Source organism: Cricetulus griseus, chromosome 4 (assembly GCF_003668045.3).
Source record: "Cricetulus griseus strain 17A/GY chromosome 4, alternate assembly CriGri-PICRH-1.0, whole genome shotgun sequence".
Taxonomy (NCBI): domain Eukaryota; kingdom Metazoa; phylum Chordata; class Mammalia; order Rodentia; family Cricetidae; genus Cricetulus; species Cricetulus griseus.
In genome coordinates, this window is record NC_048597.1 from 173,594,960 (window position 1) to 173,621,397 (window position 26,438).

The following is a 26,438-nucleotide window of genomic DNA, read 5'->3' on the forward strand; positions in this document are numbered from 1 at the left end:
GATTCAAAGCATATTATTACAAGAGAGTTCTAGATAGAATGGTATATATGAAATTTCATTTCTAATGCAGCTGGTATTTCTTGCCTTATATTCTAAGTGTTTTATATTCCAGACCTTACATGATACCTGTTTAGCCATGAGTGTGCACTGTTTCACTCCTACTTTACAGATGTGCAACCGAGAGACACAGTCAAGTAACCTCCCAGATACAAAGGACAGAACTCACACTGTCAAGTCTGGTTCTTAATTTGATGTTGAAAAGTATTTTTTTTTATATTCTCTGGAATCATAAACAAAATTATTGGAAATTAAACAATGGGCTCATGTATAAGGTAAAGAGAGGGAAGGAGAAAGTACACTTTGGAGTTAAAAATCCTTCACAGTTCCTGTTCAACCAGCAGCTCTGAAAAAGTAAAACAGACCTTCCCAAGTCCCAGTTTCTTCAAGTGTTGGCAGAGACAGTATCACTTTGAAGGTTAATTTTGACAACTTAAAGAAGTCAGTGGCTTAGAACAGTGATAAATGCTGGTGACTACTCCCACTAATTACCACACACTAACAAAATGGTAAAATCTGTTTTATTTGACAAATTATGAAATATGAAATTTCTCTTGTATAGCCAGGGCACAGCAATGGCTGGCTCTAACAATTACCCACTGTGTATATTAAAACCAACTAGCAACAAAAGATAATCTCTCTCTCTCTTTCTCTCTCTCTCTCTCTCTCTCTCTCTCTCTCTCTCTCTCTCTCCTCTCTCTCTCTCTCTCCCACAAAAACACACACACACACACACACACACACACACACACACACACACACACACACGCCACATAAATTAACTCGCTCTGTAGACCAGGCTGGCCTCAAAATCAGATCTGTCTGCCTCTGTCCCCCAAGTGCTGGGATTAAAGGTGTGCACCACTTCCACCCAATAGAACATCTTAATCTTTCCATGGCTTAAATTTTTCCAAACATACCCACATACAACTTTCATTTGGTCCTCACTCTTCTGAGGGTGGTAAAACATGGATTATTTCTGCTTTAAAGATGAAGACATACAGGTTTTGTGAGGTTAAGCAACTACTAGTCTAGCAGGGACTATGATCCAGGTTTCAGGTTCCAAGTACAAATACTGTGAGGAAGACAAATGACACTGGAAATAATATGCTCAAAAGAATGTTCAGTGGAGGTTCCTTCTCTCAGACCTAGCCACAGAAGTAGATCTGTGCTTTCAGCAGTCCTTGAGAGGATCTGCATGTAGTGTCACAGGAACAAAGACCAGATCAGCCTGAACAGCACTGGCTTGTGAAGTCAAGCCTCTAAACGCTGGATCCCAGCAGTACAGATACACACGGCCTGGGGCTCTTAATGACTTCATTTGATGGAGCAGACAATTATGGAAATTGTACCAAGAATGAGTACACCATAGCAGACTTATGAATCAAATAATGCCTGGGTGACGGCTTAAAAATTGACCACAATAGTAGAATCTTAGTTCAGCAAAATCCTTTTTATCTGTCAAAATGTCAGCATGCATTTCTCACTAACTAGTACTTTCCTCCTTCCTAGTAAAAGGAAATCTGGAGCTGAGTTCAGCTACCTGAAACACTGTGGAATTCAGAAGTACAAGATTAGATTATACTTAGCATAGCACATTATCTTGAGTCCTATTTTTATCATTATTAAGTATTACATATGCTTTGGCAGACTGGTTAACAATGCCCCATCTTAGTCCAGATGAAAGGAAGCAGAAATCCATTTCCTCCCAGAATTACGGTCTAATTTTTCACCTTATTTATACAAACTGAACTAGTGACAGGGTTTAACCAATCCTCTTATTCTGTCTTAATATACCAGATGTGTCCAAAGGATTCAGTAAAGAATGAACCCTTAAAAACTCCAATTACTAATTTTTGTAAGCCCTTGACACTAATAAAGGGGGTTCTCCCGAGACATATAGTGACAGACAAGAAGTCACAGCCCTCACTCAGTCAACAATTGGAGTCTTCCCAACAATTATATGAAACCAGTTTTTCAATTTCAATATGTGGGAAGTTCCCTAATCTGTCAGACTACTGCAGGGTCAGAGTGGTAGCATAAGAGATGGTGTGGCAAATAGAAAACTCAGCAGATGAAGTTCTGAGCTCTCCTTAGAACACTGTGCTGTCTGGAGACTCCTTCCAATCTACTAACAGAAATTTGACTTCCTGACAGTTTGGATTTGCACAAGCCCATGGCCTATTTTCTGAGAAGTTATTTCCAGGAGCTACTGAAACTTTGTTTGGTATAGATGGTATATGTGTTATATTAACAAAGGAGGACAAACATGCTGCCAATTATTTTCTAGATTTGACACTAAAAGCACAAGTACTAAAAACTATCACCACCACCACCAAAACCAAACAGAAGAGTGGGACTACATCAAGCTATAAAGTGTAGCAATTAACAAAATGAAAAGGCAAAAACTATAAAACAAGAGAAAACAACTGCACACTATAGATCTGAAAAGGTGTTAATATCCAACAATATATGAAGAACTCAATAGGAAACAAAATCAATTAATTAAAGTATGCACAAAGTGTCTGAACAGACATTTTCCCAAAGTCACAAATAGCCACAGGGTATATGCAAAGGTGTTCATCCCTTATCTCAAGGGAAGTATAAACAAAACCACAGCAAAATGCCACCCACCATTTATTAGGGCTATCAAGGATAGCACAGACACTAACAAAGTTCAGCTTCAGATATGGAGACAAAGGATTCTTGTGCACTTTGTGAGGGAATGTAAATTGGTCCAGCCATTACAGCAATTTGAATAAAGGTCCCCCTCCCCCAATTAAAACCAGAACTTCAGGTGAACCAGGAATCCCACTTCTGCATCCATACTTACCAAAGGAAATACAATTAGTATCACAGAGATACATGGGTGAGAGATAACCTACGTACACTGCAAGATTAGTGGAAATAGCCTGTGTGCAGTGATGGGTAGGTGGATAAGGTGGTGTTTGTAATTTCCAGTTGTAAAAGAGAAGAAATCCTGCTATCTGAGAGCCAATGCTTAGAAAAGCAGATACTGAATGTGGAATGTCTACTATACTCTAATTATATTAAACATTACTAGTAATTAGTAAGAAAGCTGAACTCACAGACATAGAATAATGTATTTAGGAACTGGGAGCTGGGGGAAATAGGGAGATGGAGGTCAAAGAATACAAGCTTTCACACTCAAATGCAACATGACAAACTGGAGATGATATTGTCTCACACACTAAGATAAGCTGACATTTTCTACACTCTTACCAACATACACACTATTTCTATGAAGTGATGGATATGTAAGTTCTCTTCCATTTTCATGTTTTTAAAAGATTTTTATTACTTTTAACTATGTATTTGTGTGTGGGTTGGTGCATGAGAGTGCAGGTGCCACAGGGGACTAGGGGCATCAGATACCCTGGAAGAAGAGTTATAGGTGATTGTAAGCCACCTGACATGAGTGCTGGATTCCAGCCCTTTGTAAACTACTATCTTGATCCTGGTAATCAATTTACAACATATATCTGCATCAAAGCATTATATTGTACACCTTAAATATATACAAATTCATTAGTCAGTTACACTCATAAAGCTGGGAAAACAGAACAGTCTTTAAGTCAGTATCCTCACATAAAGCATAAGCTACCACCATTTATTCATTCCTCATCAACAGGTTTACTACATCAAATGGAAAACAGCTCTGCTCAAACCTGGATGAATGCTGAGAGATGAGGGTCAGGCAGGAAAAAAGGGGGAGGGGAAGTACTCAGCAGCAGCTGGGACAAACAGCTAAACAAGAGAAAGGAAGAGGAGAGATCACAAAAGTGGAAGGATAAGAATGCTTTGGGAAAGTTAACTGAAATCATGAGGGTCTACATCATTCTATTTGAGAATTAAAAAAAAAAAAACAGCCAGATATGGTGGCATATGCCTGCAATTTCAGCACCGAGAAAGAGGCAGAAAGATCAAGAGTTCAAGCTAATTCCATCCTCAACTACATAGTGAGTTTGAGGCCAGCAAAAGCTACTTTGAGACTCTATTTAAATCTCTCTCTCTCTCTCTCTCTCTCTCTCTCTATATATATATATATATATATATATATATATATATATGGTTTTTTTAAAAAAGGAAAACATTATTTAACAAATAAATAAAAGTATGTTGCAGACTTATAGAATGGTCCCCACCATGTGTGTGTGTTGATTTTTTTAAGGCTGGGTCTCACTATGTAGTCCAGGCTGCTCTGGAACTCATGACCTTCCTGCTTCTGCTTCCTAAGCAATGGGATCACAGGTGTACTACTATACTCTGCTTATAAAATCATTCTCTCCTCAAAGTGATTTTGTTCCCTTTTTGGGAGGAAAAAAAAAACTCCTTTGGGGAAAAGGTCAAGAAAGAAAAATAATCTCCAGTTCTCTAGAGCCCCAGCTTACTCATACCTACGATTTTAAGAACAAGTCCCAACTTGTCAACTATGCTCCAGACTGTTTCCCACAAAGCTGTATTTCCCAAACACTTCTCATGCCTCACAGCCATGTTTCAATGATACCATTGACTCTTGCTCTCCCTTGACTCTTGCTCTCATGCAGCTGCAATCACTCTCCCTCATCCTTACAGTACAGCTCCCAGAACATACAGAATAACAAGTGCATGCCACTCCTAGCTAGCATACTTACCAATAGGGAGCAACTCTGAGGAGGTGTATCCTCCTAACAACATGGCTTTCAACAGTTCTCTGTGTGCTTGAAACCTCCCCCCACCAAAAAAAAAAAAAAGTGGTTTTTATCTCCAGCAACTGGCCACTAAATGAATGACAGGCTAAAGTGGTGAAGATTCCTCATTGCAGGATGTGTGAATCTACCTTTTTACATTCCTCAAGGCATCTAAAAGCATAACTGAAATCTGTTGCTGTCAACAGGCCAGAGTTAGACCATTCTAAGAAAACCCTCCAGAAACTCCAGACTGATGAAAGATACAATTTTCTACCAACATCTAAACAACGCTATCAAAGTAAAACCAAACTCCTTGGGTTCACCCAAAACAAAATGTTCACTTCCTAGGTATAAAACAACTATTCTTAAGCATTTTCTTCTAACTTCTCATCTAGCCATGGGAGGTGTTTTATAATAAGCAAAGACCATCTATATACTTGAGTATCACAAAACATCATGGGAGAAAAGATGTTCTAGTCTCAATAAAACTAAAGGTCACCCTTTCTTTGCAAGGCATTAACATTCCTAAATGCATTACTCAAGCCCCTATAAGGATGTGGCTTTCCCGGTCTATCATCAATAAAGAAGGAGACAATACAAAGGAGGTCTAACCCTCTTTCTTCTCTTTTATTTACCCATTCCAGGTTGGAGGGAGGAGAAATGAGCTCTAAACCTGACAAAATTTCATTAAGCCTGAGGTGCTAAGATTATTTCACTGTCTTTTTAAGTAATGGACTCATTAATTCTCATGGATATTGATTAGTACAGGAAAATACATTACATCCCAATTAATGAGACTGTCTCAGTAAAAGGGAAATGTTGCATAAGGTTAATTTGATCTTATAAATGGTTTTATTAATGAAAATGGTTTTAAATGAAGTTTCAGATAATTTAGTACACTAACAAAATTCAGAATGAGAGCAGGCCTATTTGGTAGTGCTATAATTTCTTAGAAAAAAATAAAATGCTATTAGTTAAAAAAAATATACAAAGGAAAGGATGGCTCTTGCAGTTAAAACAAAATTTAACCTAGGGCAGAATCACTTAAAAATTCAACTATGCTATGCTGACATTATAAGCCAAGGAAGATTGAGTATGTACTACGCAGTGGCAGAATGTACAAAATCCTGGGTCAGATTCCAGTACCAAAGACTAAAGCAAACCAGAGAACTTCATTTCAGGGGATATAGACCCCAGAAGGCACACAACAACTCTATCTACATTTTTGCATCACTCTATAGCTTAATTCTTCACACAGTAAATTAACTCGTTTTCATAACACTCGTTTTCAGTTGTTCACTTTTGGGGGATTTCACTTAGATGACATCTTTTATGTATATAACATAAAGAAAGGGCTTGCTATGTTTTTTAAAAAAAACATTAAAAAATTTAAAGGTACACCAATTTGCTATAAGACAATTTAAATGTAAGACACATACAGTACAAAACTCACCTGGAGCAATAAACTGTTTAACATTAGTGGATCTAGACTTGTCAGCCACACTTGCCATGAAGCAGCCCTTGGGCACGGTCCATTCTGTAGGTCTGACATTTCTGTCCCTTTCTTCTGCTGTCTCATATACCTCTATGTGAGGGGGTTTCTCGGTTAGATTCTTACTGTAATGACTTAGTCCATACTGTGCAATCTGGATTGGGTAGAAATAGCCTTGAGGGCCCCATTGTGTAGATAATGGCACACCTATAAAAAACAAACAACAAATCACTAAACCTACAGTGAGGAGCCATTCCGAGGACATTCTTCACTGTTGCATGTCTGAGAAATGTTTTAGGGTTATCTGCAACTTGAAGCTTTTTTTTCCTGCCTTTCTGCTGTGTGTTCTGTTCTATTGATCAATTTTAATTCTTACACTGATTATACATTATTGTACATCTTTGTAATCACTCATTTTTAAAAAGATTATTCATATATAAACTGATCTTTCATTAGGTAATGAAATATTTAACTTTGGGAGACTACATCATGAAGAAAGAGTACGGGTGTTAGAAAGCTTATCAGTAGCCTGGGTCTCATTGCCTGTCTAGTCCCTGTATTAGTACAGTTTTTATTGGTGTGTGTGTGTGTGTGTGTGTGTGTGTGTGTGTGTGTGTGTGTGTGTTTGTACATGTAGGGATTGAACTCCAGGCCTTGCACATATTAGGCGAATGCTGCATCACTGAGCCATATCCCTGGTCTAGTAACTTTATTGTTTTGAAGCACAATTCTGGAGATTGGTGCCTTGACCTCACTGATGAGATTCTGAGTCAGGTTAATGGAATAATCCTATTTATTCAGTCTGGTCTTATTGCTGCCCTTAAATCACACCAACTGGAAAGTTTCAATAGGTTTATATTTCACCTGTTTCTTCTTGCTGAGACAGAGCAACAATGAAAGGTCCCTTCCCATTAAGCTATGAGTGGCTGTGTAACTAACATCTTCAGTTTCTTAGTCCTTAATACAATCAAACTAGAAAAACCCAAGTACAGCAAACAGATACCAACCTTCAACTCCACTTATACACTTGACTCTGTCTCGGACTTCGACATTGTAGCCTTCAAAGGACATAAATACACCATCAGGGTGGTAAGGGGCTCTCTGTGCATAGACTTTGGAATAGCTATGAGAGAATTCAAATCGGTCATAGCCATCATACTGGACCACCTTTCCGTAAACATCAAAGTATTTCTCTACCCAAGTGAATGGAAGAAAAACTTCATTCCCTTCTCGTCTCCCTTTAATTGTGTGTTCATCATTTATGAGGCAGTCAATCTCCTCATATTTGAGACCTAACACCTTGCTTCCCCCATTGCTATTGAAGCCCCCAACGATAGGGGGTGCTTTCTGCTGCTCCTGAGGAAATGCCTCCTCCTGCTGCTGCTTGGCCATGTGGTTGGCATAGTGGTTACTTTCAGATGCTGCTGTTCTTTTTTCTAATCCATCCACTCTGAATCCACCACTCAAATGCCGAGGAAACTGGATTGCTTTGTCGCTGGAACATTTATTCCACAAAAGTACTGTGACCAAAGTGAATAGTGCGCAGATGATAATCAAAGTCTTATAATTGACCCGAGCTGCCAAACAACGCATATTCAGACCATACCTATGGAGGCAAGAAGAAAATCATGCAGTCATTGCTGACATTTCCTAGGTAAGTTTGCTTCACTTAAAATAGTTATTCAATGTGCATATCAGGACAATCAAATACATGTAATCTGATCATATTTAAAGCTATGACCCAAACTTTCTAGCATAGGCAAAGGTAAGAGGCAAACTGCTCAGCACAGTTCTCTGAAGTATAGATGCCCAAATTTTCATTCTGTGCTCCTTTGTTACTTCAGGAATTTTTTTTTACTATGCTCCTTATTTTTAAAGTAGTTAAGACCAAACAACTTAAGTGTTTACATCCTAGCTCTTTTAGTAGCTGTCTGAGAAAACAACAACAAAACATAACATCTTTGCAACTGTTGGGTCTCTTGTTCCCTCTCAGTGTGCCTCCCTTCTTGCCTCTCTGCCTCTCTGCCTCACATGCTATGCTGACAGGCCTTCCAGTCCCAGTCTGCATGGTTCCTTATCTCTGTTCATTCTGCCGTGATCTCTCCCAGGCATCAGGCCTTAATAAGAACTTGCATGATGATCATCCCCAAATTATCAAGGCTAGATTTTCTTTGAAACTACAGATACACACACACAAATACACACACACAAATACTCTCTCTCTCTCTCTCTCTCTCTCTCTCTCTCTCTCTCTCTCTCTCTCTCTCTCTCTCTCTCGCACCTCCCACTCCCAGAACCAAGAGCTAACCCAAGTACTTGGAAGCCAAATACGCACTTTAATGCTCACAGCTTCATTCTGATCTTCTCCCTCAACCCACCCACCCTTCCACCACTCAGAATAAAAACTCTGATTCCTATGTTGCTCGCTCAGTATCTAACTGACCAACTTCGATACTGTCACAGTGGCAGAGCCATGGTCACTTTTCACATGAAGCACTTCAGCACTGGCAAAACTGCCCCCTCTTTTTCTACCCACACCTAGCACTCCACCCCCAAGTCTGTTCTCAACACAGCAGTCAGAATACTTTTTAAATTTAAGCCAACATGCTGGGCAGTAGTGGTGTATGCTTTTAATCCCAGCACTCAGGAGGCAAAGGCAGGCGGATTTATTTCTGAGAGTTCAAGGCCAGCCTGATCTACAGAGCAGTACAGCCAGGGCTACACAGAGAAATCCTGTCTTGAAAAAAAAAAAAATTAAGCCAGATAATCACACTCTAGTACTGAAGGGAGAAGACACTGATGCTGGTGGCCCTGCTGGCCATATGGCATACCAGCCAGCTATGATGATATATAGGGATCATTGGGGAACATGAGAAATTTTGTGTTAGTTCTGTGTGTGATGTATGGAACACTTGAGATTGCTCAGAGTAAAGGATGTAAAGCGTAATTTATTTTGCCACAGTCGCTCTGTAATTTTAATGTGCAGTGTGATTCCAAAATTATTTTTTGTTTGTAATCTCTTCTCACTTTCCCCCACAATATACCTTTTTAGATAGGATAAAAAGAGCAAATGCCCAAATGAAAATATTTTGTGAAAAATTAAATGATAAATTTCAGTTAAGGAAGTTAATGGTGAATATATAACCCACTCATTTCTTCCAATTCTAAGAGAAGGTAAACTTTAAGCCACTGAATGCCTAAAATCATCAATTCCAATACCTTTTCAAAAAATTATGTTAAGTGTGTATGTCTTTGTGTGGGGATGTGCACATGAGTGTGGGCACCCAGAGGACGGAAGTGTCTGGTAACTTGCTGCTGGAGTTACAGGTGGTTGTGAGCCACCTGATATAGGTGCTGGAATTGTCCTCTGGAAGAGCTTATAATCACTGAGCCATCTCTCCAGATCTTCTGCTCCCACTCTTAACTGTTTGGCAAGATGCAGATTGTGTTCAGGGCAATACTGCACTTTCTTAATATAGTTTCGGGTTACTGGTAAGGTTTGAATGCAGTCTGATACCTGTCACTGTGGACATGACTCATTAAGGAGCTTTTTGTCCATCTCATGAATTCTACAGTTTTAAAAGGAGGCCATGATGGCTGATTGTTTCTGTATCAGATGTGCCCTTTCAATCCAGCAGTGTATCCTCCTGTGGCTTAATGGAAGTACTGTCTTTGTGGCTCTCTACATGCTACAGAGTTCCTTCTTAAAAATAAAATTCTCTGTGATTACTTCTGTTTATTCCATTGACATTTTTCCTGGTTATTTTCTCTTTTTTCTACCATTAAGTTTTCCCACTACATACCTGGTAACCTCATATTAGACTCCCTCTATTAACTATAAAGATATTCTGCTTTTTGGATAGACAGAACTCGGGTCCAGAGAGGATTGAAGACAGAGAGCTCTGTTTGGGCCAAGCAGGTGCTAACCGCAGTACTCTTCTAGGTGAGAGATGAAAGGCAGCAGGCAATCTAACTGCAGGAAATCTAACTATCAGAACAAAGATGACTTTGGAAGCTTAGCCATTTACAATTTCTGTATAGAAAAATCTGCCTGTTGTTTCACCTGGGAACAATGCCAGTAACCCGAAGTCCAAGTACAGGGACAACTGAAGTGAAGTCTGGAGAGGTGAGCAGAAGGCGCAGTTGGGCCTTCTGGTACCCAAACAAAGGTGTGCTCAACTGTCATCCTTTAGCAGTCCTCCTAGTCACTTAAGCCTCTTCATTTCCTGTTTCTAGACATTTTATTTCAGTGGAACATAAAAAAAGAAAGGCAGCAAAGATCTGTGGATATCTTGAAAATATACACAGAATTTAAAAGCTGGGAACGTAATATAAGTTGAATATCTGAAATGCTTGAGAAAAGAGGGGTTGGATTTTTTCCGGTCTTTGGATTTCTGCATGCATGTGATATCTTGGAAATGGGACTCAAATCTAACCACAAAATCCATTTGCATTTTGTACATATACCAAGCCTGAAAATGAATTTTATGTATTTTTTTGATTCTTAAGTACTTTTGAATTTTATGTAGTTTAAAAATATATTTATCTATGTGTGTTTGTGCACCACATGTGTGCAGATACTCTCAGAGACAAGAGGGTGTTAGACCTCTGGAGCTACAGCTGGTGGTTGTGATCTGCTCAATGTCGGTGGTAGGAAGCTGAACCAGGTCCTCTGCAAGAGCAGTAATGCTTATAACTGCTGAGCCATCTTTCCAGCTCCAAATTTTACATAGTACTTTTGATGATTTTGTGCAAGTAGTAGTTGCAAGATGTTTTCACTTGTGGCATCAAATCAGTGTTCAAAAAATTTGGATCTGGGAGACATTTAAGATTTCTTTTTGTATTAGAAATATTCACTGTAATAATGTTTCGTAGTTTATATCATTACTATGAGAAAAACATATTAAATGATTTAAAACAAAATAGCATGAAGTACAGTACAAGCAATCTGTCAAAAATCATGTATTTATAAATTAAAGATTTCCGTAAGTTGTAATAAAGGCAAAGTGAACAGAAACACCTATGTGTTATCTTTTATATAATGTATCAGCTATGTCTGGAATTTGACCATGAAAAGAGAGATATTAGGTGTGCAAGGCAGCTCTGGCTGCACAGGTTTGACAAACCTGAGTTTAATCCCCAGAACTCATGTAATGATGGAAGGTGAGAACTGACTCCACAGTTGTCCACTAATCTCCAGTATCACACTCCAACCCCAACATCATGGCACACACAATAATAATAAAACTAAACATAGAAATACAAAGCTCTTTGTTATATCTTTGAGGAGTGTCTTTCCTCCTCTACCCAAATATGAGTAAATGTTCATAAAACAACACTACCTATATGACAAGGCATATGATGGAAAAAAACAAAACACCGTATTTTAATATACTTTTAATAACCTTAATCCAAGACTTATATCTGATAACATTTCTTACTAAGAAAAAAGGTTGGGGCTTCTTAGAGAAATGGATGATTCTAGGTGTGGAATCACAACAAACAACAAATAAACTTTCAAAAATCAATGGAATCATAATTCAGGGTCAAAAAAACTATAGATGCTGGATATGGTGGTTAGTGTTCAAGACCCCAGCACTTTAGAGGCTAAAACAAGAAGACTTTGAGTTTGAGGCTAGCTTGGGCTACACAGCAAGACCCTGATCAGAAAAAAGTTAAGAGGGTATTACATTATATTATATTGATAAAAGTTAAATCTGACCAACAGACATATTGTATATTGTTTAAACATTTCCACAATTAAAAAATACAGCATTTGGCAGCTAAAAGACACAGTGGTCAGCCTGAAAGTTCCTCTTTCCTATTTGTTAAAAATTGTGAGAATCACTAGGGGTGGTGGCATGGGAAGGCAGAGGCAGGTGTGAATTCAAGCCAGCCTAGTCTACAGAGCTAGTTCTAGGATGGAACAGTCAAGGGTACACTGAGAAACTCCTTCTCAAAAAAAAAACAAAACAAATTGTGAGAATTACATCTGGTTAATTAAAACACCTGGACTCACTAATAACTCACAAGTATCAGCACTACTCAAAAAGGAGAAATCCAGACCCCCCCAAAACAAACAAACAAACAAAAAAACAAAAACAAAAAAAACCTTGGCCATCTTCTAAAGCACAAAAATCAGTAACTTTGAGAACTATACTTCAGAATGAACCAATAGCCCCAGTCAACAAAGTATTCTATTTCCTATAAGGCCAGTTAGTAATGTAGAAGAGAAACATCAGGAAATTGGGATTATGCAATCCTTCATGAAATGATAATCACAGGCAGTTTATGAAGGTATGACTGTTAATGACCTGCTTTCTTATTAACAAATCAGAAGGGAGGAAGAAGGAAGGAAAGGAGGGAGGAAGGGAGAAAAAGGGAGGAAGGAAGGAAGGAAGGAAGGAAGGAAGGGAAGGAGGGAGGGAGGGAAGAAGGAAAAAGACGGGTGGTGGTTCACGCCTTTAATCCCAGCACTTGAGAGGCAGAGGCAGGTGGATCTCTGAAATTGAGAGGCCAGTCTGGTCTACAGAGCGAGTTCCAGGACAGCTAGGGTTACACAGAGAAGCCCTGTCTTGAAAAACCAAAACCAAAACATAAAAAAAAAAAAAATCAAGCAATTAAATTTCTTGTCATTCCTAGGTAATGAGTAGAAGAAATAGATCAATACATACTCAAGTGGACCGGTTAAGCATTTAGTCTCCAGTTACTGTGCAGCAGGTAAGAAAGGCACTAGCCATGTACCTAGAGGACAGATCAAAGGGCATCATCAGAATAACGCTATGATACAAGCACTAAAAGTTAGGAAGAATGTGCCCTGAAATAAGAGAAAGAAGCCCTTAGTCTCTTTTAATTTTTATGGGGACCAGGAACACTTCAAGAAAGTAATCAGTGGAAAACTGACTCAAGTCAGGCATGTTTTTAATCAGATTTGCATTTGCACTTGCCATTTCCCCTTCCCGATACTCTTTTTCCCTAGTATCTACTTGGCCTGCTTCCTTGCTTCATTGAGCCACTGCTTGGATGTCAATTCATTAGAAAGGCCTCAATGACCACCAGCCCATGTAAAACATCAATTCTTACCCACTATTCTCTAGCTCCTTATCAGTCTGACATACTACATACTTAGATTACTACCCATCTCCAACCCACTATTGCATTTCCAGTGACTGGGACTGTATCTAGTCCAAAGGAGGCCTTGATTAAAGATTTGTTAAATAAGTGAGACTTGTTTAAAATGCAAATTAAAAACACAGGTATTTAAGCCAGGCAGCTGTGTTTTCTTTACTGTATTTGGATATCTGAAAACCCATAAACCAAATAGAAACGAATATAAGTAATAGAATATACTGAAATGTATCTTGGCCAACTCTTTAAAACAGATTTACAATTTAGTTACTGTTGTTTACTGCTTGATAGACTAAAGGTTTAAACTATACAGTCAATTGGTTAACTTTAAAAAGATCTAATAATCTGGGTGATTAAGACCCTTCTAAAAATGTAAACAAGAATACATTAGAAAAATGACTCTGACTCGCCATAAGACAAAAGTAAGCTATGCTCCACTGAATTTTTTTTAGTAACAAAGTTAACATGATCTTTGATACATGTGGCTCAATGTTTCAAATAAGATTACATTTCTGGTGGTACAGACTGTAATGGTAGCACTTGGAAGGCTAAAGATAACCAAGAGTTCCAAGCCAGTCTGGGCAAGACTCCTGTCTGCCCTATTTTATAGATGAACTGAAGTTTTGTGATATTAAGCAGCCACTGAAGATGTGATTATTTGATGGCTCACATAACTAGTATAAGAAAGGGATCTGAACATCAGCTCTCAGACTGTGAGGTCTATGTTCTTATTATATCATGGAATGTCTATGAGCAAACACAAATACTGCATTTCAGAAACTGAATTGATTCCCTGATAGTCAACTAAACTTGCATATTATCGGGTCTTTCTTCCTTTTTTTTTTTTTTTTATGGCCTGGAATTCATCATGTGGACCAAGCAGGCCTTGAACTCACAGAGACTATCTGCCTTTGCCTCCAGGAGTGCTGGGATTAAGGATTCAAGGCATGTCCATCACACCCAGCTCTTTTTACGAAAGGCTGAATTCCGTCCCCAAACCAACTGTTCATTTACATAGAAATACAATTTATCTGTAAGAAGGATTTAAGGTGAGTCTCTGCTTTGGTATGTTTGCTTGTTTCTCATCTTGCCTGGATGCATAATAAGGGTTTTTAATCTTTTATGATGATGATTTTAATATAGGAAAAAAACATTTTCACCACAATAGGCTTGTCTGTCTCATTATTAAATGTCCCAGGTGTTTGAGAATAAGCCTGTTTGAATTATAATCAGGTAATCCTTCATCTTTTTCCTTACAGTGTTTAATAATAAATGGATCTCTATTCAACTTTCTCTGGTCTCTTCTAGAATAGAAATTCTATGTTTTAGATCTCTTTATTCTTTACTTTCTTCAAATCTTTTACATCTTTCTTTTCATTTGTATTTTGGGACAGCTTCTCAAATTTGTATTCTATATCATGAATTCAATTTTCTAATGTGTTCTCTATTCTGGTGTAGCTTAATTTGGCTACTGCATAATTCAATTTCTACTCTATTTCTTATTTTAATGCTTTTTTTAAAAGTTTCCATCCCGTTGTCCTTATTTTATCTACACCCTTTCAATTTATGTCTTCCTATTAGCTAGTACTCTTTTTTTCATCCCAACCCTACTGCCTCCTTGTGAATTCATTTTCAACATTGATAATCTCCACAATTTTCCAAACCTGCAAGCATAAAAAAATGCTTTCCAAAATTTCCATGAAGTAAACTCTTATAAGAATACATGCTTTTGTTGATATGGAGAAAACAAGCTGGAACTAAGCTGGAAGCTTCCTTCCTGACAGATAGCTTTCATAATCTCCAATGGTGCTATGTAGGTTGCCAGGGGAGAAAAGGCACTAATGAACTTACCTAACTGTGACTCCTATGATCTACAAGACTAACCTTCCAGGCAAGATGTACTGTTAGGAAAGTAACCAACTGTTCCCTATTAGATTTGAGACCTAGCCCACAGGAAGGAATCCACCTCTGGTATCATACACCTGGTTAAAAACCCATGGTGGGGGAGATCACAGGCCCTAATGGGTAAGCTGAACATTGTTTGATCCGCTAAACTGATGATCAGCTCAACTGACATTGTGTCAATTCTCAACACTGATGTGTATACCCACAGAAAACTGCTACTCTTGGCCCTAATCTGACAAGACTTTTTCCAGGGAATGTTAGTGAACATAGACTCATGGCTGTATATGGCACTGATAAATATAGATGAGTGTTCACTCATTTTTGAATACCTCTAAGATTCAGGAAGCACTGTGGAAGAGGAGTGCAAAGGATGTAAGAGCCAGAAGATAGAAAAGCTATAAATGTTATCTTCTAACAAGACATAGCCATTACAACCATGAACTCAGAGCAGCGCAGATGAATGCACAAGAATGGGCCTAGTAGCAATAAGACATCAGCTGTTCTCAACCCATAGGAGTCACATATCAGATATCCTGCATATCAGATATTTACATTATGATTCATAACAGTAGCAAAATTTGTGGTGATATATTATTTATGATTTATTACAGCTTGCCTGAGGATTCAGAAAGCAAAGTCAGCCACAAGCTATAGAGGTCAGGCAATGGTGATACACACCTTTAATCCCAGCAGCCATTGATGGGGGGTATCCTTCTGTATGCTGTTAATGTATGTTTCTCTTATTGATTGATGAATAAAACACTGATTGGCCAGGCAGGATGTATAAGTGGGGCTACCAGACAAGGAAAATGCTGGGGAGAGGACGCAGAGAAAAGCCACCAAAAAGAGATGCCATGTAGCTACCAATAAGATAGGATGTACGGGAATTCTTCGGTAAGATAAGGCCATGTGGAAATACATAAATTAATAGTTATGGGTTAATGATTAAGAGAGAGCTAGCCAATAAGAAGCCTGAGCCATCGGCCAAACACTTTATAATTAATATAAGCCCCTGTGTGTCTACTTGGATCCAAACGGCTGCAGGACCAGGCGGAACAGAAACTCTGTCTTCGAGACATAGCACTAGGAAGTGGTGTTACACACCTTTAATCCCAGGACTCAGGATTAAGAGGTAGATGGATCTCTGTTAGTTCAAAGCTACACTGAGCTACATGAAATTGATCCAGTCCTAAAGAGAAACAGCTCACACAAAGATGATCTCAGCACTTGGATCATACAACTTTAATCCCAGGACTCATGAGAGGTATCTAAGACAGGAGCAAGGTCTCAGATCAAGCATTCATTCTCCAGCCACACTGAGGGTAGGAAGACATTGAAGTCTCAGGATCCTACAGCCATGTTGAGGAGAAGCAGGAGGATCAGACCATTCAGTCTGAGGTAGTGACTGGCTGCTTTGCTTTTCTAATCTTCAGCTTCCAGTTTGAACACCAGTATCAGTCTCTGGGTCCTTTATTTATTTGTGCTACAAAAATTACAGTTAATAAGTAGCAACAAAATAATTTTATGGTCGGTGATCACCACAACATGAAGAACTGTATTATAGGGTCTCAGCATTAGGAAGGTTGAAAAACTTTGGCACTCCAGGGTTTCTACTCAAATGCTGGGCTATTTGCTACTGATAGATTCATGGAGAGGCCTAATTCTACCTTCAGTTATGAATGCACTGAAGACTCCACCAGGCACCAATTATAGTTCCAATCTAATAATCACAGACTGCCTTGACTTAACTAATGGGTCATAAAAACAAAACACCATGAATCTGGTAATGGGGGTGACAGGGATGGGAAGAAGATAAAGCAAGGCTGCATAGAGAGTAATCAGAATGTATTACATACATGCCTGAAGCTGTCAACAAAATAAATCCACTAAAAGTCTATGTTTTACCTTGTATTGTTTTTGTTTTTGGAATGTTTGGAGAATTTTCCTATAAATCAGCTAGATCAGAGGCTTGATAAAAGTAGGTATGAAATTTATCTAGGATGTATACAATGTGGAACTTTCTCTGTGATACTAAGTTAATCTGTGTATTCATGTCTTGCCAGCCTAAAACAGCCATTAAAAAAATACTCCATTAGCAATTCACCTATTAACCTTATCAGTCCTTCTGTATTAGTTGAAACACTTCAGAAAAAAACCTTGCCCTTACCAACTACTTGCTTAGCCTGAAAAGTAGTTGTACAAGAAAGTAATTACAGATTTTTTTATTTAGCAATTGTCAAAATAATGAATTGGTTTCTTCATAACATCTAAAAATGAACCAAGAACCTTTAAAAACAACTCAGAGTTTTTATAAGTTTTTATAAGCTCAGAGTTTTACCATATTTGATGGATTTCAATTTACTGTAGTTACTGGTGTTTAACACTCAAGATATTCTAACTTTAGCCAATGCCAATCTCTTTAAATTGGCTCCTAAGTCTTTTCTTTCACACAACCTCAATCGCTTTTAATAGCTTATCTGTTATTTTTCATGACAAGACATCCCAGGTTCATCATGTACACTTCTTGACTAGAACCTGAAACAGCTATTGTTTTCAAGTTCTGGTTCCTTTCAGTGTGGATATCTAGTATGCAGTTGGAATTTCTTGACATTCAGTATTTCAGGCATATAGTACTGCCCTGGGCCTCCAGTGTTGGTTTCATTTCAATGGTTCCTAGAGGTGGAGTTAGAGAGAATCAGATACCTGTGCCCAGCTACCCTGCTGACTGTGAGGACTGGGTTATGCTGTTAGAAATAGACACCATGTTCCAGCCATTGTTACTTTTTACTCACATAAAAGAAACCCAAAAGTAGGCAGTCTGAAGCTTTGAACGTAGCTACATGCTCATCAAGGACATAGCCATTTTTAATCTTTTTCTATCAACCTATGACCCAAGAAAGCTACTGAAGCTTCATCTTTATGTCTGCATTGCAGCCCAGGAAGCAGCAGAAAGGCCCAAGGGCAAGAGAGTGTCTCTCTGCATGGAATCAGTTCCCTTTAATGAGACTTCCTTTCAGTTTCACATAACGCTTCTGACATCTCATTAGCTAAACCTCAGCAACATGGCCACCTCAAGTTGAAAGAAAGGCTGAGAAATACCTTTTGTTCCAGACAGCAATGTGCTAAGTTGAAAAACCACTAGAGTTCAATGACTGAGAAGCAGAACATGGATATGGGGAGCAAGCCAGTGGACTGACTACCACACCCTCTCACCAGGGAGTCCTTCCAGTGCACAAACTAAACCACTTTCTCCTCATTATCTCTTTTCTCACATCTCAATTATACTGAATTCGTATCAGCCATACAGTGAGATATGAATTCAATTAATCATTTTAATTTTACATAGCATATGCTTAGACTGACACACTGCTTAGAAGCAGTCCTTAAGGACTGTACAATACTTCAAAGAACATTTTAGTTAGACTATAATTGCCAAGACTTTCTGAGATTGTTAGAAATCTGTTGGCATTCTCTAGACCAAAGGTGCAGGGCAAATTTGACTTGTATATTTTGCTGCTACTGATGCCTGCCACAATAGTCACTGTTGGCCATAAGTAGTAGGCTGAAATATATCTGATCTAGAAACCCAGAAGGCCTGGCCTGCTCTAGGCACAGTGTGAGTAGTTACACACCCTATCAATCTACTTTACTACGCTGTCACTGCACAGCAACCTCATCATCCCATCATCCCAAGCTGGGGCTGAGTACCACCAGCAGCACTCCACATACATTAGCAATCCTGTTACCTCTGTCTACTATGGCATGTTTGGATTAAAAAATCATCAACAAATCAGAAAGGCTGTTTTTCATTTTTGAAGAGAGGGAAAGTTACAGAAAAAATACACTCCCCATATACCGTGTGCTATATATATATACAGTAGAATTTATACTAATATTTATCTGCCTTCAAAGGGTTAAGTTTTCTCCACCAGGCCACAGTATCATATTATGTGGTTCCAGATCATTATATATTTCTGTTAACTAGGTAAGAGCAGAATAATTTGCTCACAGTTTGTTCAGGGACAATGAGCAGCACCGTGTACCAGTTTCTCAAAGGCAGATCTACTCAAGAGTCTCTAAGGTCTGAACATTCTCTAGTGGCAGCATAAGGAACTAAGAGCAAAGGGCTGCTCTGTACCCAGAAAGCAACACTACAGTGGAGCTAAATACTTCTTTGAAATATTGTATAGCACTTATATAAGAGGGCTCTCTGCTTGCTTCTAAGCAATGTGTTAAACTAAACATAAGCTATGGAAATAAATCAGTTCAGAAAGGAGTTGGAGGCCTTTGCAGCTGTGTAAAATTTCTCCACTCATTAGGAAAGCTAAGAAAAAGAGCCTAATGATGTGTTTCACTGCATGTTTCCTGAACAGGGGAACTTCAGAGTACAAGTGAGAGCTTTCCTAGGAAGTTCTATAGGTAGCTGATGGCAGTAAGTCTCAAGGAACATCTTTCCTCAAGTTTGGTGCCATCCTGTGAGACAGGAATGACACAAGGAAGGCTCATCAAGCTGGTTTACAGCAATTTTTAAACACACCCCCCTCCACCCCCAGACATGTTTTCTCAGTGTAGCCATGACTGTCCTGGAACTCATTTTGTAGACAAAGCTGACCTCCAACATCAGAAGTCTGTCTCCCAAGTACTGGGATTAAAGGTGTATAACACCTTGCCAAGTTAGCAATTTTAAAATATTAAAGACGTGGAGTCCTTAGTTATGTGGAAGAATCTGTATGTGGAAAGCAGAGCCTCAAATGATTTTTTAAATGTAATTACTCTGAAACTTTTTGATATAGACATAATGGGAAGCATTTCTGAAGTACTTCAGAAAGCATCATACAGAAAAAGTAGAACATAATGGAAATCGTGCAAAAACAACCTATTGTTGGACTACTCCTTTACTTCCTACTTTTTTAATATTTTTTAATAATTTATGGTAAAAAAGACATCAAGCAACATTGTCAGTTTCGGGTTACCACAACTAAACACCCGAGACAAGCTACTTTCAAAGTAAAGATTTATTCTTGAGATTCTGGTCCAATATTAGGCAGCCTCTTTTGTTAGGGCCTTAGATGAGCATGGTGCATCGTCACAGGGCCAAGTGTCTGGCAGACTGCTCACAGCATAGCAGAGAGAGACAGAGAAGTGATTGAGGTTCCACAGGTCCTTTGGCAGGCATGTCCCAAGGATCTAAAGACCTCCTATAAAGTCTCATTTCTTAAAGGTCTCCCACTTCCCATCAATGCTACCCTGGGAACTGTAGTACCAGCCTTGTGACCTGGCCTAATCTTTTGCAACTTAAAAAAGTGTTTTAAATATAACATTATAAATTTTTCTTAATAATAAATATTCAACAGAATAGTGAGTAGGAGACTAGGGAGCTTCTTACAAAAGGGAAGAGGAAGAGACCAGCAGTTTCAAATCCTTATCAGTCATCACATTTTCTTCTCTGAACTCTGAAGTGGGTGGCTCCACTTTCCAGATAAGAACACAGACATGGAGTCAAGTGCTGACTCATCCAGGCTTTGCTACCGCTGCCAATCACTTTTTTTGTACTAGCTCTCTCACTGGCACCCCAAAAGTGTCTAGGACTAAATGAGATTAAGTATGTACCCATGGAAATGTGAAAATGTTTCTAAACAAACAGGAAGGTGATTGAATTGGATTAAACTGCAGAATTCTATTTTTTCTTTCAAATAAGTTACTAATTTTTTCTTTTTCTTTCTGGGTGAAAGCATGTATTTTTTTAAAATTTTATTTTTAATTACTCATATTTACATATCCATCCCCCCCCCATTCCTTCACCCTCCCATCCTCCAATGTTCCCCACCCAACCCAACTCCTCCCCAGGGATAGTGAGGCCCTCCACCAAGGACCTTCAAAGTCTGTCATATTGTTTTGGGGAGGGCCTAGGCCCTCCTTGCTGTATCTGGGCTGCAAAAGTATCCCTCCATAGGGAATGGGCTCCCAAAGTCCATTTGTGCTCTAGGGATAAAGACTGGCTCCACTGTTAGAGGACCTGTAGACTGTCTTGGACTCCTAGCTGGTACCCACATTCAGAGGGCTTGGTTTGGTCCAATGTTGTTTCCCCAATTTTATGACTAGGGTCTCCATTCTATCAGTAGGTCAGGTCTCTCCATCCCCGTCTTGGCTCCTTTGCTCAACCCTCCTCCCTCTCCACAACTGAATTCCAGCAGTATGGTTCAGTGCTTAGCTGTGGGTGTCTGTTTCTGCTTTGAACAGTAACTGCATAAAGACTCTCCTTCCTCTCCCTGCCCCCAGGCTCCAATTTGGTCAGGGGTTCTTGTCCTCATCCCCTTCTTCGAGGGACTATGCAATCTTCTCTTGGTGTCCTCTGGCAGTGTGGATTGCAGGCTAGTGATCCTTTGCTCTATGTCTAAAAACAAAAAATGATTGAGTACATACCATGTTTATCTTTTTGTGATTGGGTTACCTCACTGAGGATGGTTTCTTCTAGTTCCATCCATTTGCCTTCAAATTTCAAGATTCCATTGTTTTTTTCCGCTGAGTAGTACTCCATTGTGTAAATATACCACATTTTCTCTATCCATTCTTCAGTTGACCGGCATCTAGGTTGTTTCCAGGTCTGGCTATTACAAATAATGCTGCTATGAACATAGTTGAACATATGTCCTTATTGTATGCATGTGCATTCTTTGGATATATGCCCAAGAGAGGGATTCCTGGATCTTGAGGTAGACTGATTCCCATTTTCCTGAGAAACCGCCATACTGCTTTCCAAAGTGTTTGTACAAGTTTGCATTCCCACCAGCAATGGAGGAGAGTTCCTCTTTCTTCACATCCTCTCCAGCATAGATTGTCACTGGTGTTATTGATTTTAGCCATTCTGACAGGAGTAAGATGGTACCTCAGTATGGTTTTGAATTGCATTTCCCTGATGGCTAAGGATGTTGAGCACTTTCTCAAGTGTCTTTCAGCCATTTTGGATTCATCTGTTGAGAATTCTCTATTTCTGCACTCCATCTTTTAATTGCATTGTTTGGTGTTTTGGTGGCTAGCTTCTTGAGTTCTTTGTATATTTTGGTGATCAGCCCTCTGTCAGATGTGGGGTTGGTGAGTATCTTTTCCCATTCTGTGGGCTGGCATTTTGTATTGCTATGTCCTTTGCTTTACAGAAGCTCCTCAGTTTCAGGAGGTCCCATTTATTAATTGTCGATCTCAATGTTTGAGCTATTGGAGTTATGTTCAGAAAGCGGTCTCCTGTACCACAAATAAGTTACTAATTTTTTCAAAGTTATAATTTGTTCCAAGCCTAATAAACTGCATAGGCAGAAGTCTAATAAATGATACAGGTGGAGACTAAAGCCAAATTATAGGCCAAACTCCAATTTTAAACTTTTTTGTTTTGTTTTTTTGAGACACAGTTTTTCTATGTAGCCCTGGCTGTCCTGGAACTCATCTGTAAACCAGGTTGGCCTCGAACTCACAGAGATCCTCCCATCTCTGCTTCCTGAGTGCTGGGATTAAAGGCGTGGCCCAGCCAATTTAAAACTTTTAATCCAGTGTTTGTCATACTATGTTTCTGCAGAATTTCATTGATCATTTATCTCTGTAGTACTAGAGCATGCTAAACTTTTAAAAATTTATGTTCCAAATGTCATTCATTTGCCCTCCAAAATTTAGAAACAGGAGAATTTTTTATCCTAAATTTCCAACAGAGGGCTGAGCCTTCAATGAGGTAGCACATATTTTAGGTGACATAAACTGAAGAAATCCACTAAAGAGAAATGTTATTAGAAATTCTAAAACTAGCCAGGAGGCAGAGGCAGGCGAATCTCTGCAAGTTCGAGACCAGCCTTGTCTACAAGAGCTAGTTCCAGGACAGCCTCCAAAGCCACAGAGAAACCCTGCTTCAAAAAACAAAAACAAAAACAACAACAGCAACAAATCTAAAACTAAACAGGTTATACATGAGCACTGATGGCCATTAAGCCAGAAGTAATCCAAATGTCCATCAACTGCTGGCAGGATAAAATGGCTCATGTGTACAATGGAATACAATTCAGCAAGACACAGATTCTAATGCCTGTCCCAACATGGGTCCATCTCCAAAACATTCTAAGAAACTACACACAAAAGGCTTTCTACTACCCATAAATTTATTTCTGGCAGTGGCTAGAAGAGATATCTATTGGGGGATGGAACAAAAAAACATGAATAACTTTCTGGGGCAATAAAAATATTCTATATTTTGACTGTTGTGGTGGTAAATGATAAAACTCACCAAACTGTATACTTTAAAGGGGGTGCATTTTATTATACACAAATTATACTTCAAGCCAGATTTAGTTGAGAGTCAACTTAGTAGACTTTGTCCCAAAATAGTGAGTAAGAGGACTGAGGATATAGCTCAGTGGTAGAGCACTTGCCTAGTGTGGATGAGGCCCTGAGTTCAAATCCAAGAACCTCAAAAAAAAATTTTGACTTTTTAAGCAACAGATAAAATTAGCCTTGTATAAAGGTACACAAACTATCTGTTTTGAGATGGTCTCACTATGTGGCCCAGGGTGGCTTTGCACTCCCAGTCTTCTTGCCTCAGCCTTCTAACTGCTTGAATTTTGGGCATGCATCACTAATATGGCATGTACAGGTGCGTGCGTACACACACACTATGTTTTTAAAATTACTATGAAAATAAACTAGTTAAACAGGTTAGATGAACAAAGATAGATTGTATATTTTGAGAAATACCCAAGGTTTGGGATTTGAGAGACTTAAATTTTAATCTTCCTAAGATAGGCAATCTTTTAAAAAGCAATTTTATTTTTAGAATTATTTATTAGTGTCTGGACCACCCTTATACGTGCAGAGATCAGAAGAATGTGGATCCCCTAGAATTGGAATTAGACAGCTTGAGTCACCATGTGGGTACTAACAAACAAACCCAGGTCCTCTGCAGGAGCAGCCAGTGCTCTTAACCACTGAGTGCTGTGGAATAATCCTTTTGTACACTGTAAAGATTTGTCACTTGAATTGATCTAATAAAACACTGATTGGCTACTAGCTAGGAAAGAAGTATAGGAAGGATAACCAAACTAAGGATACTGGGATGAAGAAGGGTAGAGTCAGAGAAGTCATTAGCCAGTTACAGAGGAAGAAGGACATGTACAAAATGAGGTAACAATCCATGAGCCATGTGGTAGAACTTAGATAAGAAATATGGGTTAATTTAAAATGTAAGAGCTAGTTAATAATAAGCCTGAGCTATCGACTGAGCATTTGTAATTAATATTAAGTCTCCATGTTGGTTATTTGGAAACTTGCAAGCAGGAAAGAAAAGTCTGTCTTCAACTGAGCCATCTTTTAGCCCCAAGATAGACAAAGCTATATAAATAACCTTCCTAAAATTTTTTCCCATCTATAAATCAGATATAATATCTATTTCATGAAATAGTTACAAGATAAATTGAACGCCTCCATTTAGTGCCTATCACACAGCAGACACTCATAGTAGGCAGAAAGAGGGAAATACTTAGCAAGTTATGCCTTTTAAGGCCAGTAAAATGAATGATCTTCACCTATCTATCAATTCATTTAATAAAATATTTAATAAAAATCTACTGACATTTTCCCAAATAAGCAACCTGTAAAATCAGAGTTCATATTCCCCTGAAAAGCGTTCTTTTCTTTAAGCTTCTATTATTTTTATTATCTCATAAAGTTGGTAAGAATGGCAATCAAGAGAAAAACTACAATCTGCCTTTGCACAGAATGATATATTAGTCAGGAACATAAATTTTATCAGCCATAAATGTGAATTAAGTAAGATTTAAGCTAAGCTCTCCCAGATGAACAATTTTCCAAACAAACAGGAAGGTGACTGGATTGGATTACTGCAGCAAGATAGGATTTTCCTCCACCTCCTATTTAAGGCTTCACCACATGCTGAGTGAAGGATGTTATTTTGTCAGCTTTAAAATCTGAAGTGAAAGCAAACTACAGTGCAGAAATTCTGTTTAGCTAAGTAATACAGCTGTAGTAGATGTCAAATTTCATGTAAGAATTATTCCTTAATGTACAGAAATATATTTCCTATACATAACACATAATCTAAAAGTTTAGACCCTATTTCACTGGTACTTATGTAAACAGTTTACATCAACATGATTATTGAGTTGGAAGTTGAACCTAAGTATTAGACAAAAACAAAAGTGTATCTTGTTTCCCCCCAACTACATTCTTGACCACTTCCTTGCATTTGTATAGGCATCACAAATATCTCAAACAGACTTGGATGTATTCTCTCCCTACCATAAATTCTACCACACAACCTATACAGTGTTTCATGCTAAATAGAGAAAGGAAAAGAAAGAAGAAAAAGAAAAAAGACAGTTCCTTCGAGACAGAAGTTTAATTATTACTCAGACTTGGGATGCAGCTAAGTGGCAGAGTTCTAGCCTAGAGTGCCTTGAGGCCTTGAGGCCCTGGGTCAGATTTCCAGCACTGAAAAGTAAATTACTCCTCACATTTGGTAAATTTAGATTTCAAAGACTAACAGACATTAAGAAATCGAAAGTGGCCGGGCGTTGGTGGCGCATGCCTTTAATCGGCAGAGGCAGGCGGATCTCTGTGAGTTCGAGGCCAGCCTGGTCTCCAGAGTGAGTGCCAGGATAGAGAAACCCTGTCTAGAGAAAAAAAAAAAAAAAAAGAAAGAAATCAAAAGTTAACATGATACACAAATCTTCCTTTTCTATTACACCAACTGCAATGCAGCTAAAGCTTTCAGACAGTCCAAGAGTATGGCTGTGGTAAACATTCATGATAGAAGCTGTACTTCTTTCTTGGAGACAAATTTTTATCTCTCTACAAACATAAAATTTTAAAAGAAATCTAAAGTACATACTGAATATGAAGACAGGACACCCATTTTCTACCTCTCCCTTTTCTACCCCAATTCTTTTTCAAAGATTTTACTTTTCTGGCTATGTATGGAAACTCAAAAAGTGGTGTTATTCACTAAATTCTTCCATCAAACATAGTGATATTTGGCCATTATTTGAACTATTTTTTCTGTCTCCCTATCTCCATCTATAACTTGTTATACTTTGTTAATTTGTTTGATAACATCTTATAGTTCAGTGACACAGTGATGTGTTCTTTTCTTTCTTTGAATATTTCTCTTGGTG

General features: G+C 38.6%; 1 protein-coding gene across 8 annotated transcripts in view; it reads right to left on the reverse strand.

The window, feature by feature from the left end:
• The window catches only part of Glce (glucuronic acid epimerase), a 68,568-nt gene that overhangs the window by 4,291 nt on the left and 37,839 nt on the right, over nucleotides 1-26,438 (reverse strand). For 5 of the 8 annotated variants that reach the window (XM_027414813.2, XM_035443749.1, XM_027414815.2 and 2 more), the window contains 3 exons: nucleotides 12,915-12,984; nucleotides 7,248-7,846; nucleotides 6,202-6,447 (listed from right to left, as the gene is read on the reverse strand). In XM_027414813.2, coding sequence (XP_027270614.1) covers nucleotides 6,202-6,447; nucleotides 7,248-7,833 — 832 coding nt within the window. In that variant the 5' untranslated portion in view covers nucleotides 7,834-7,846; nucleotides 12,915-12,984. The remainder of the gene's footprint in view (nucleotides 1-6,201; nucleotides 6,448-7,247; nucleotides 7,847-12,914; nucleotides 12,985-26,438) is intronic. The other 3 variants (XM_027414818.2, XM_035443750.1, XM_027414820.2) reach the window with 1 other exon arrangement.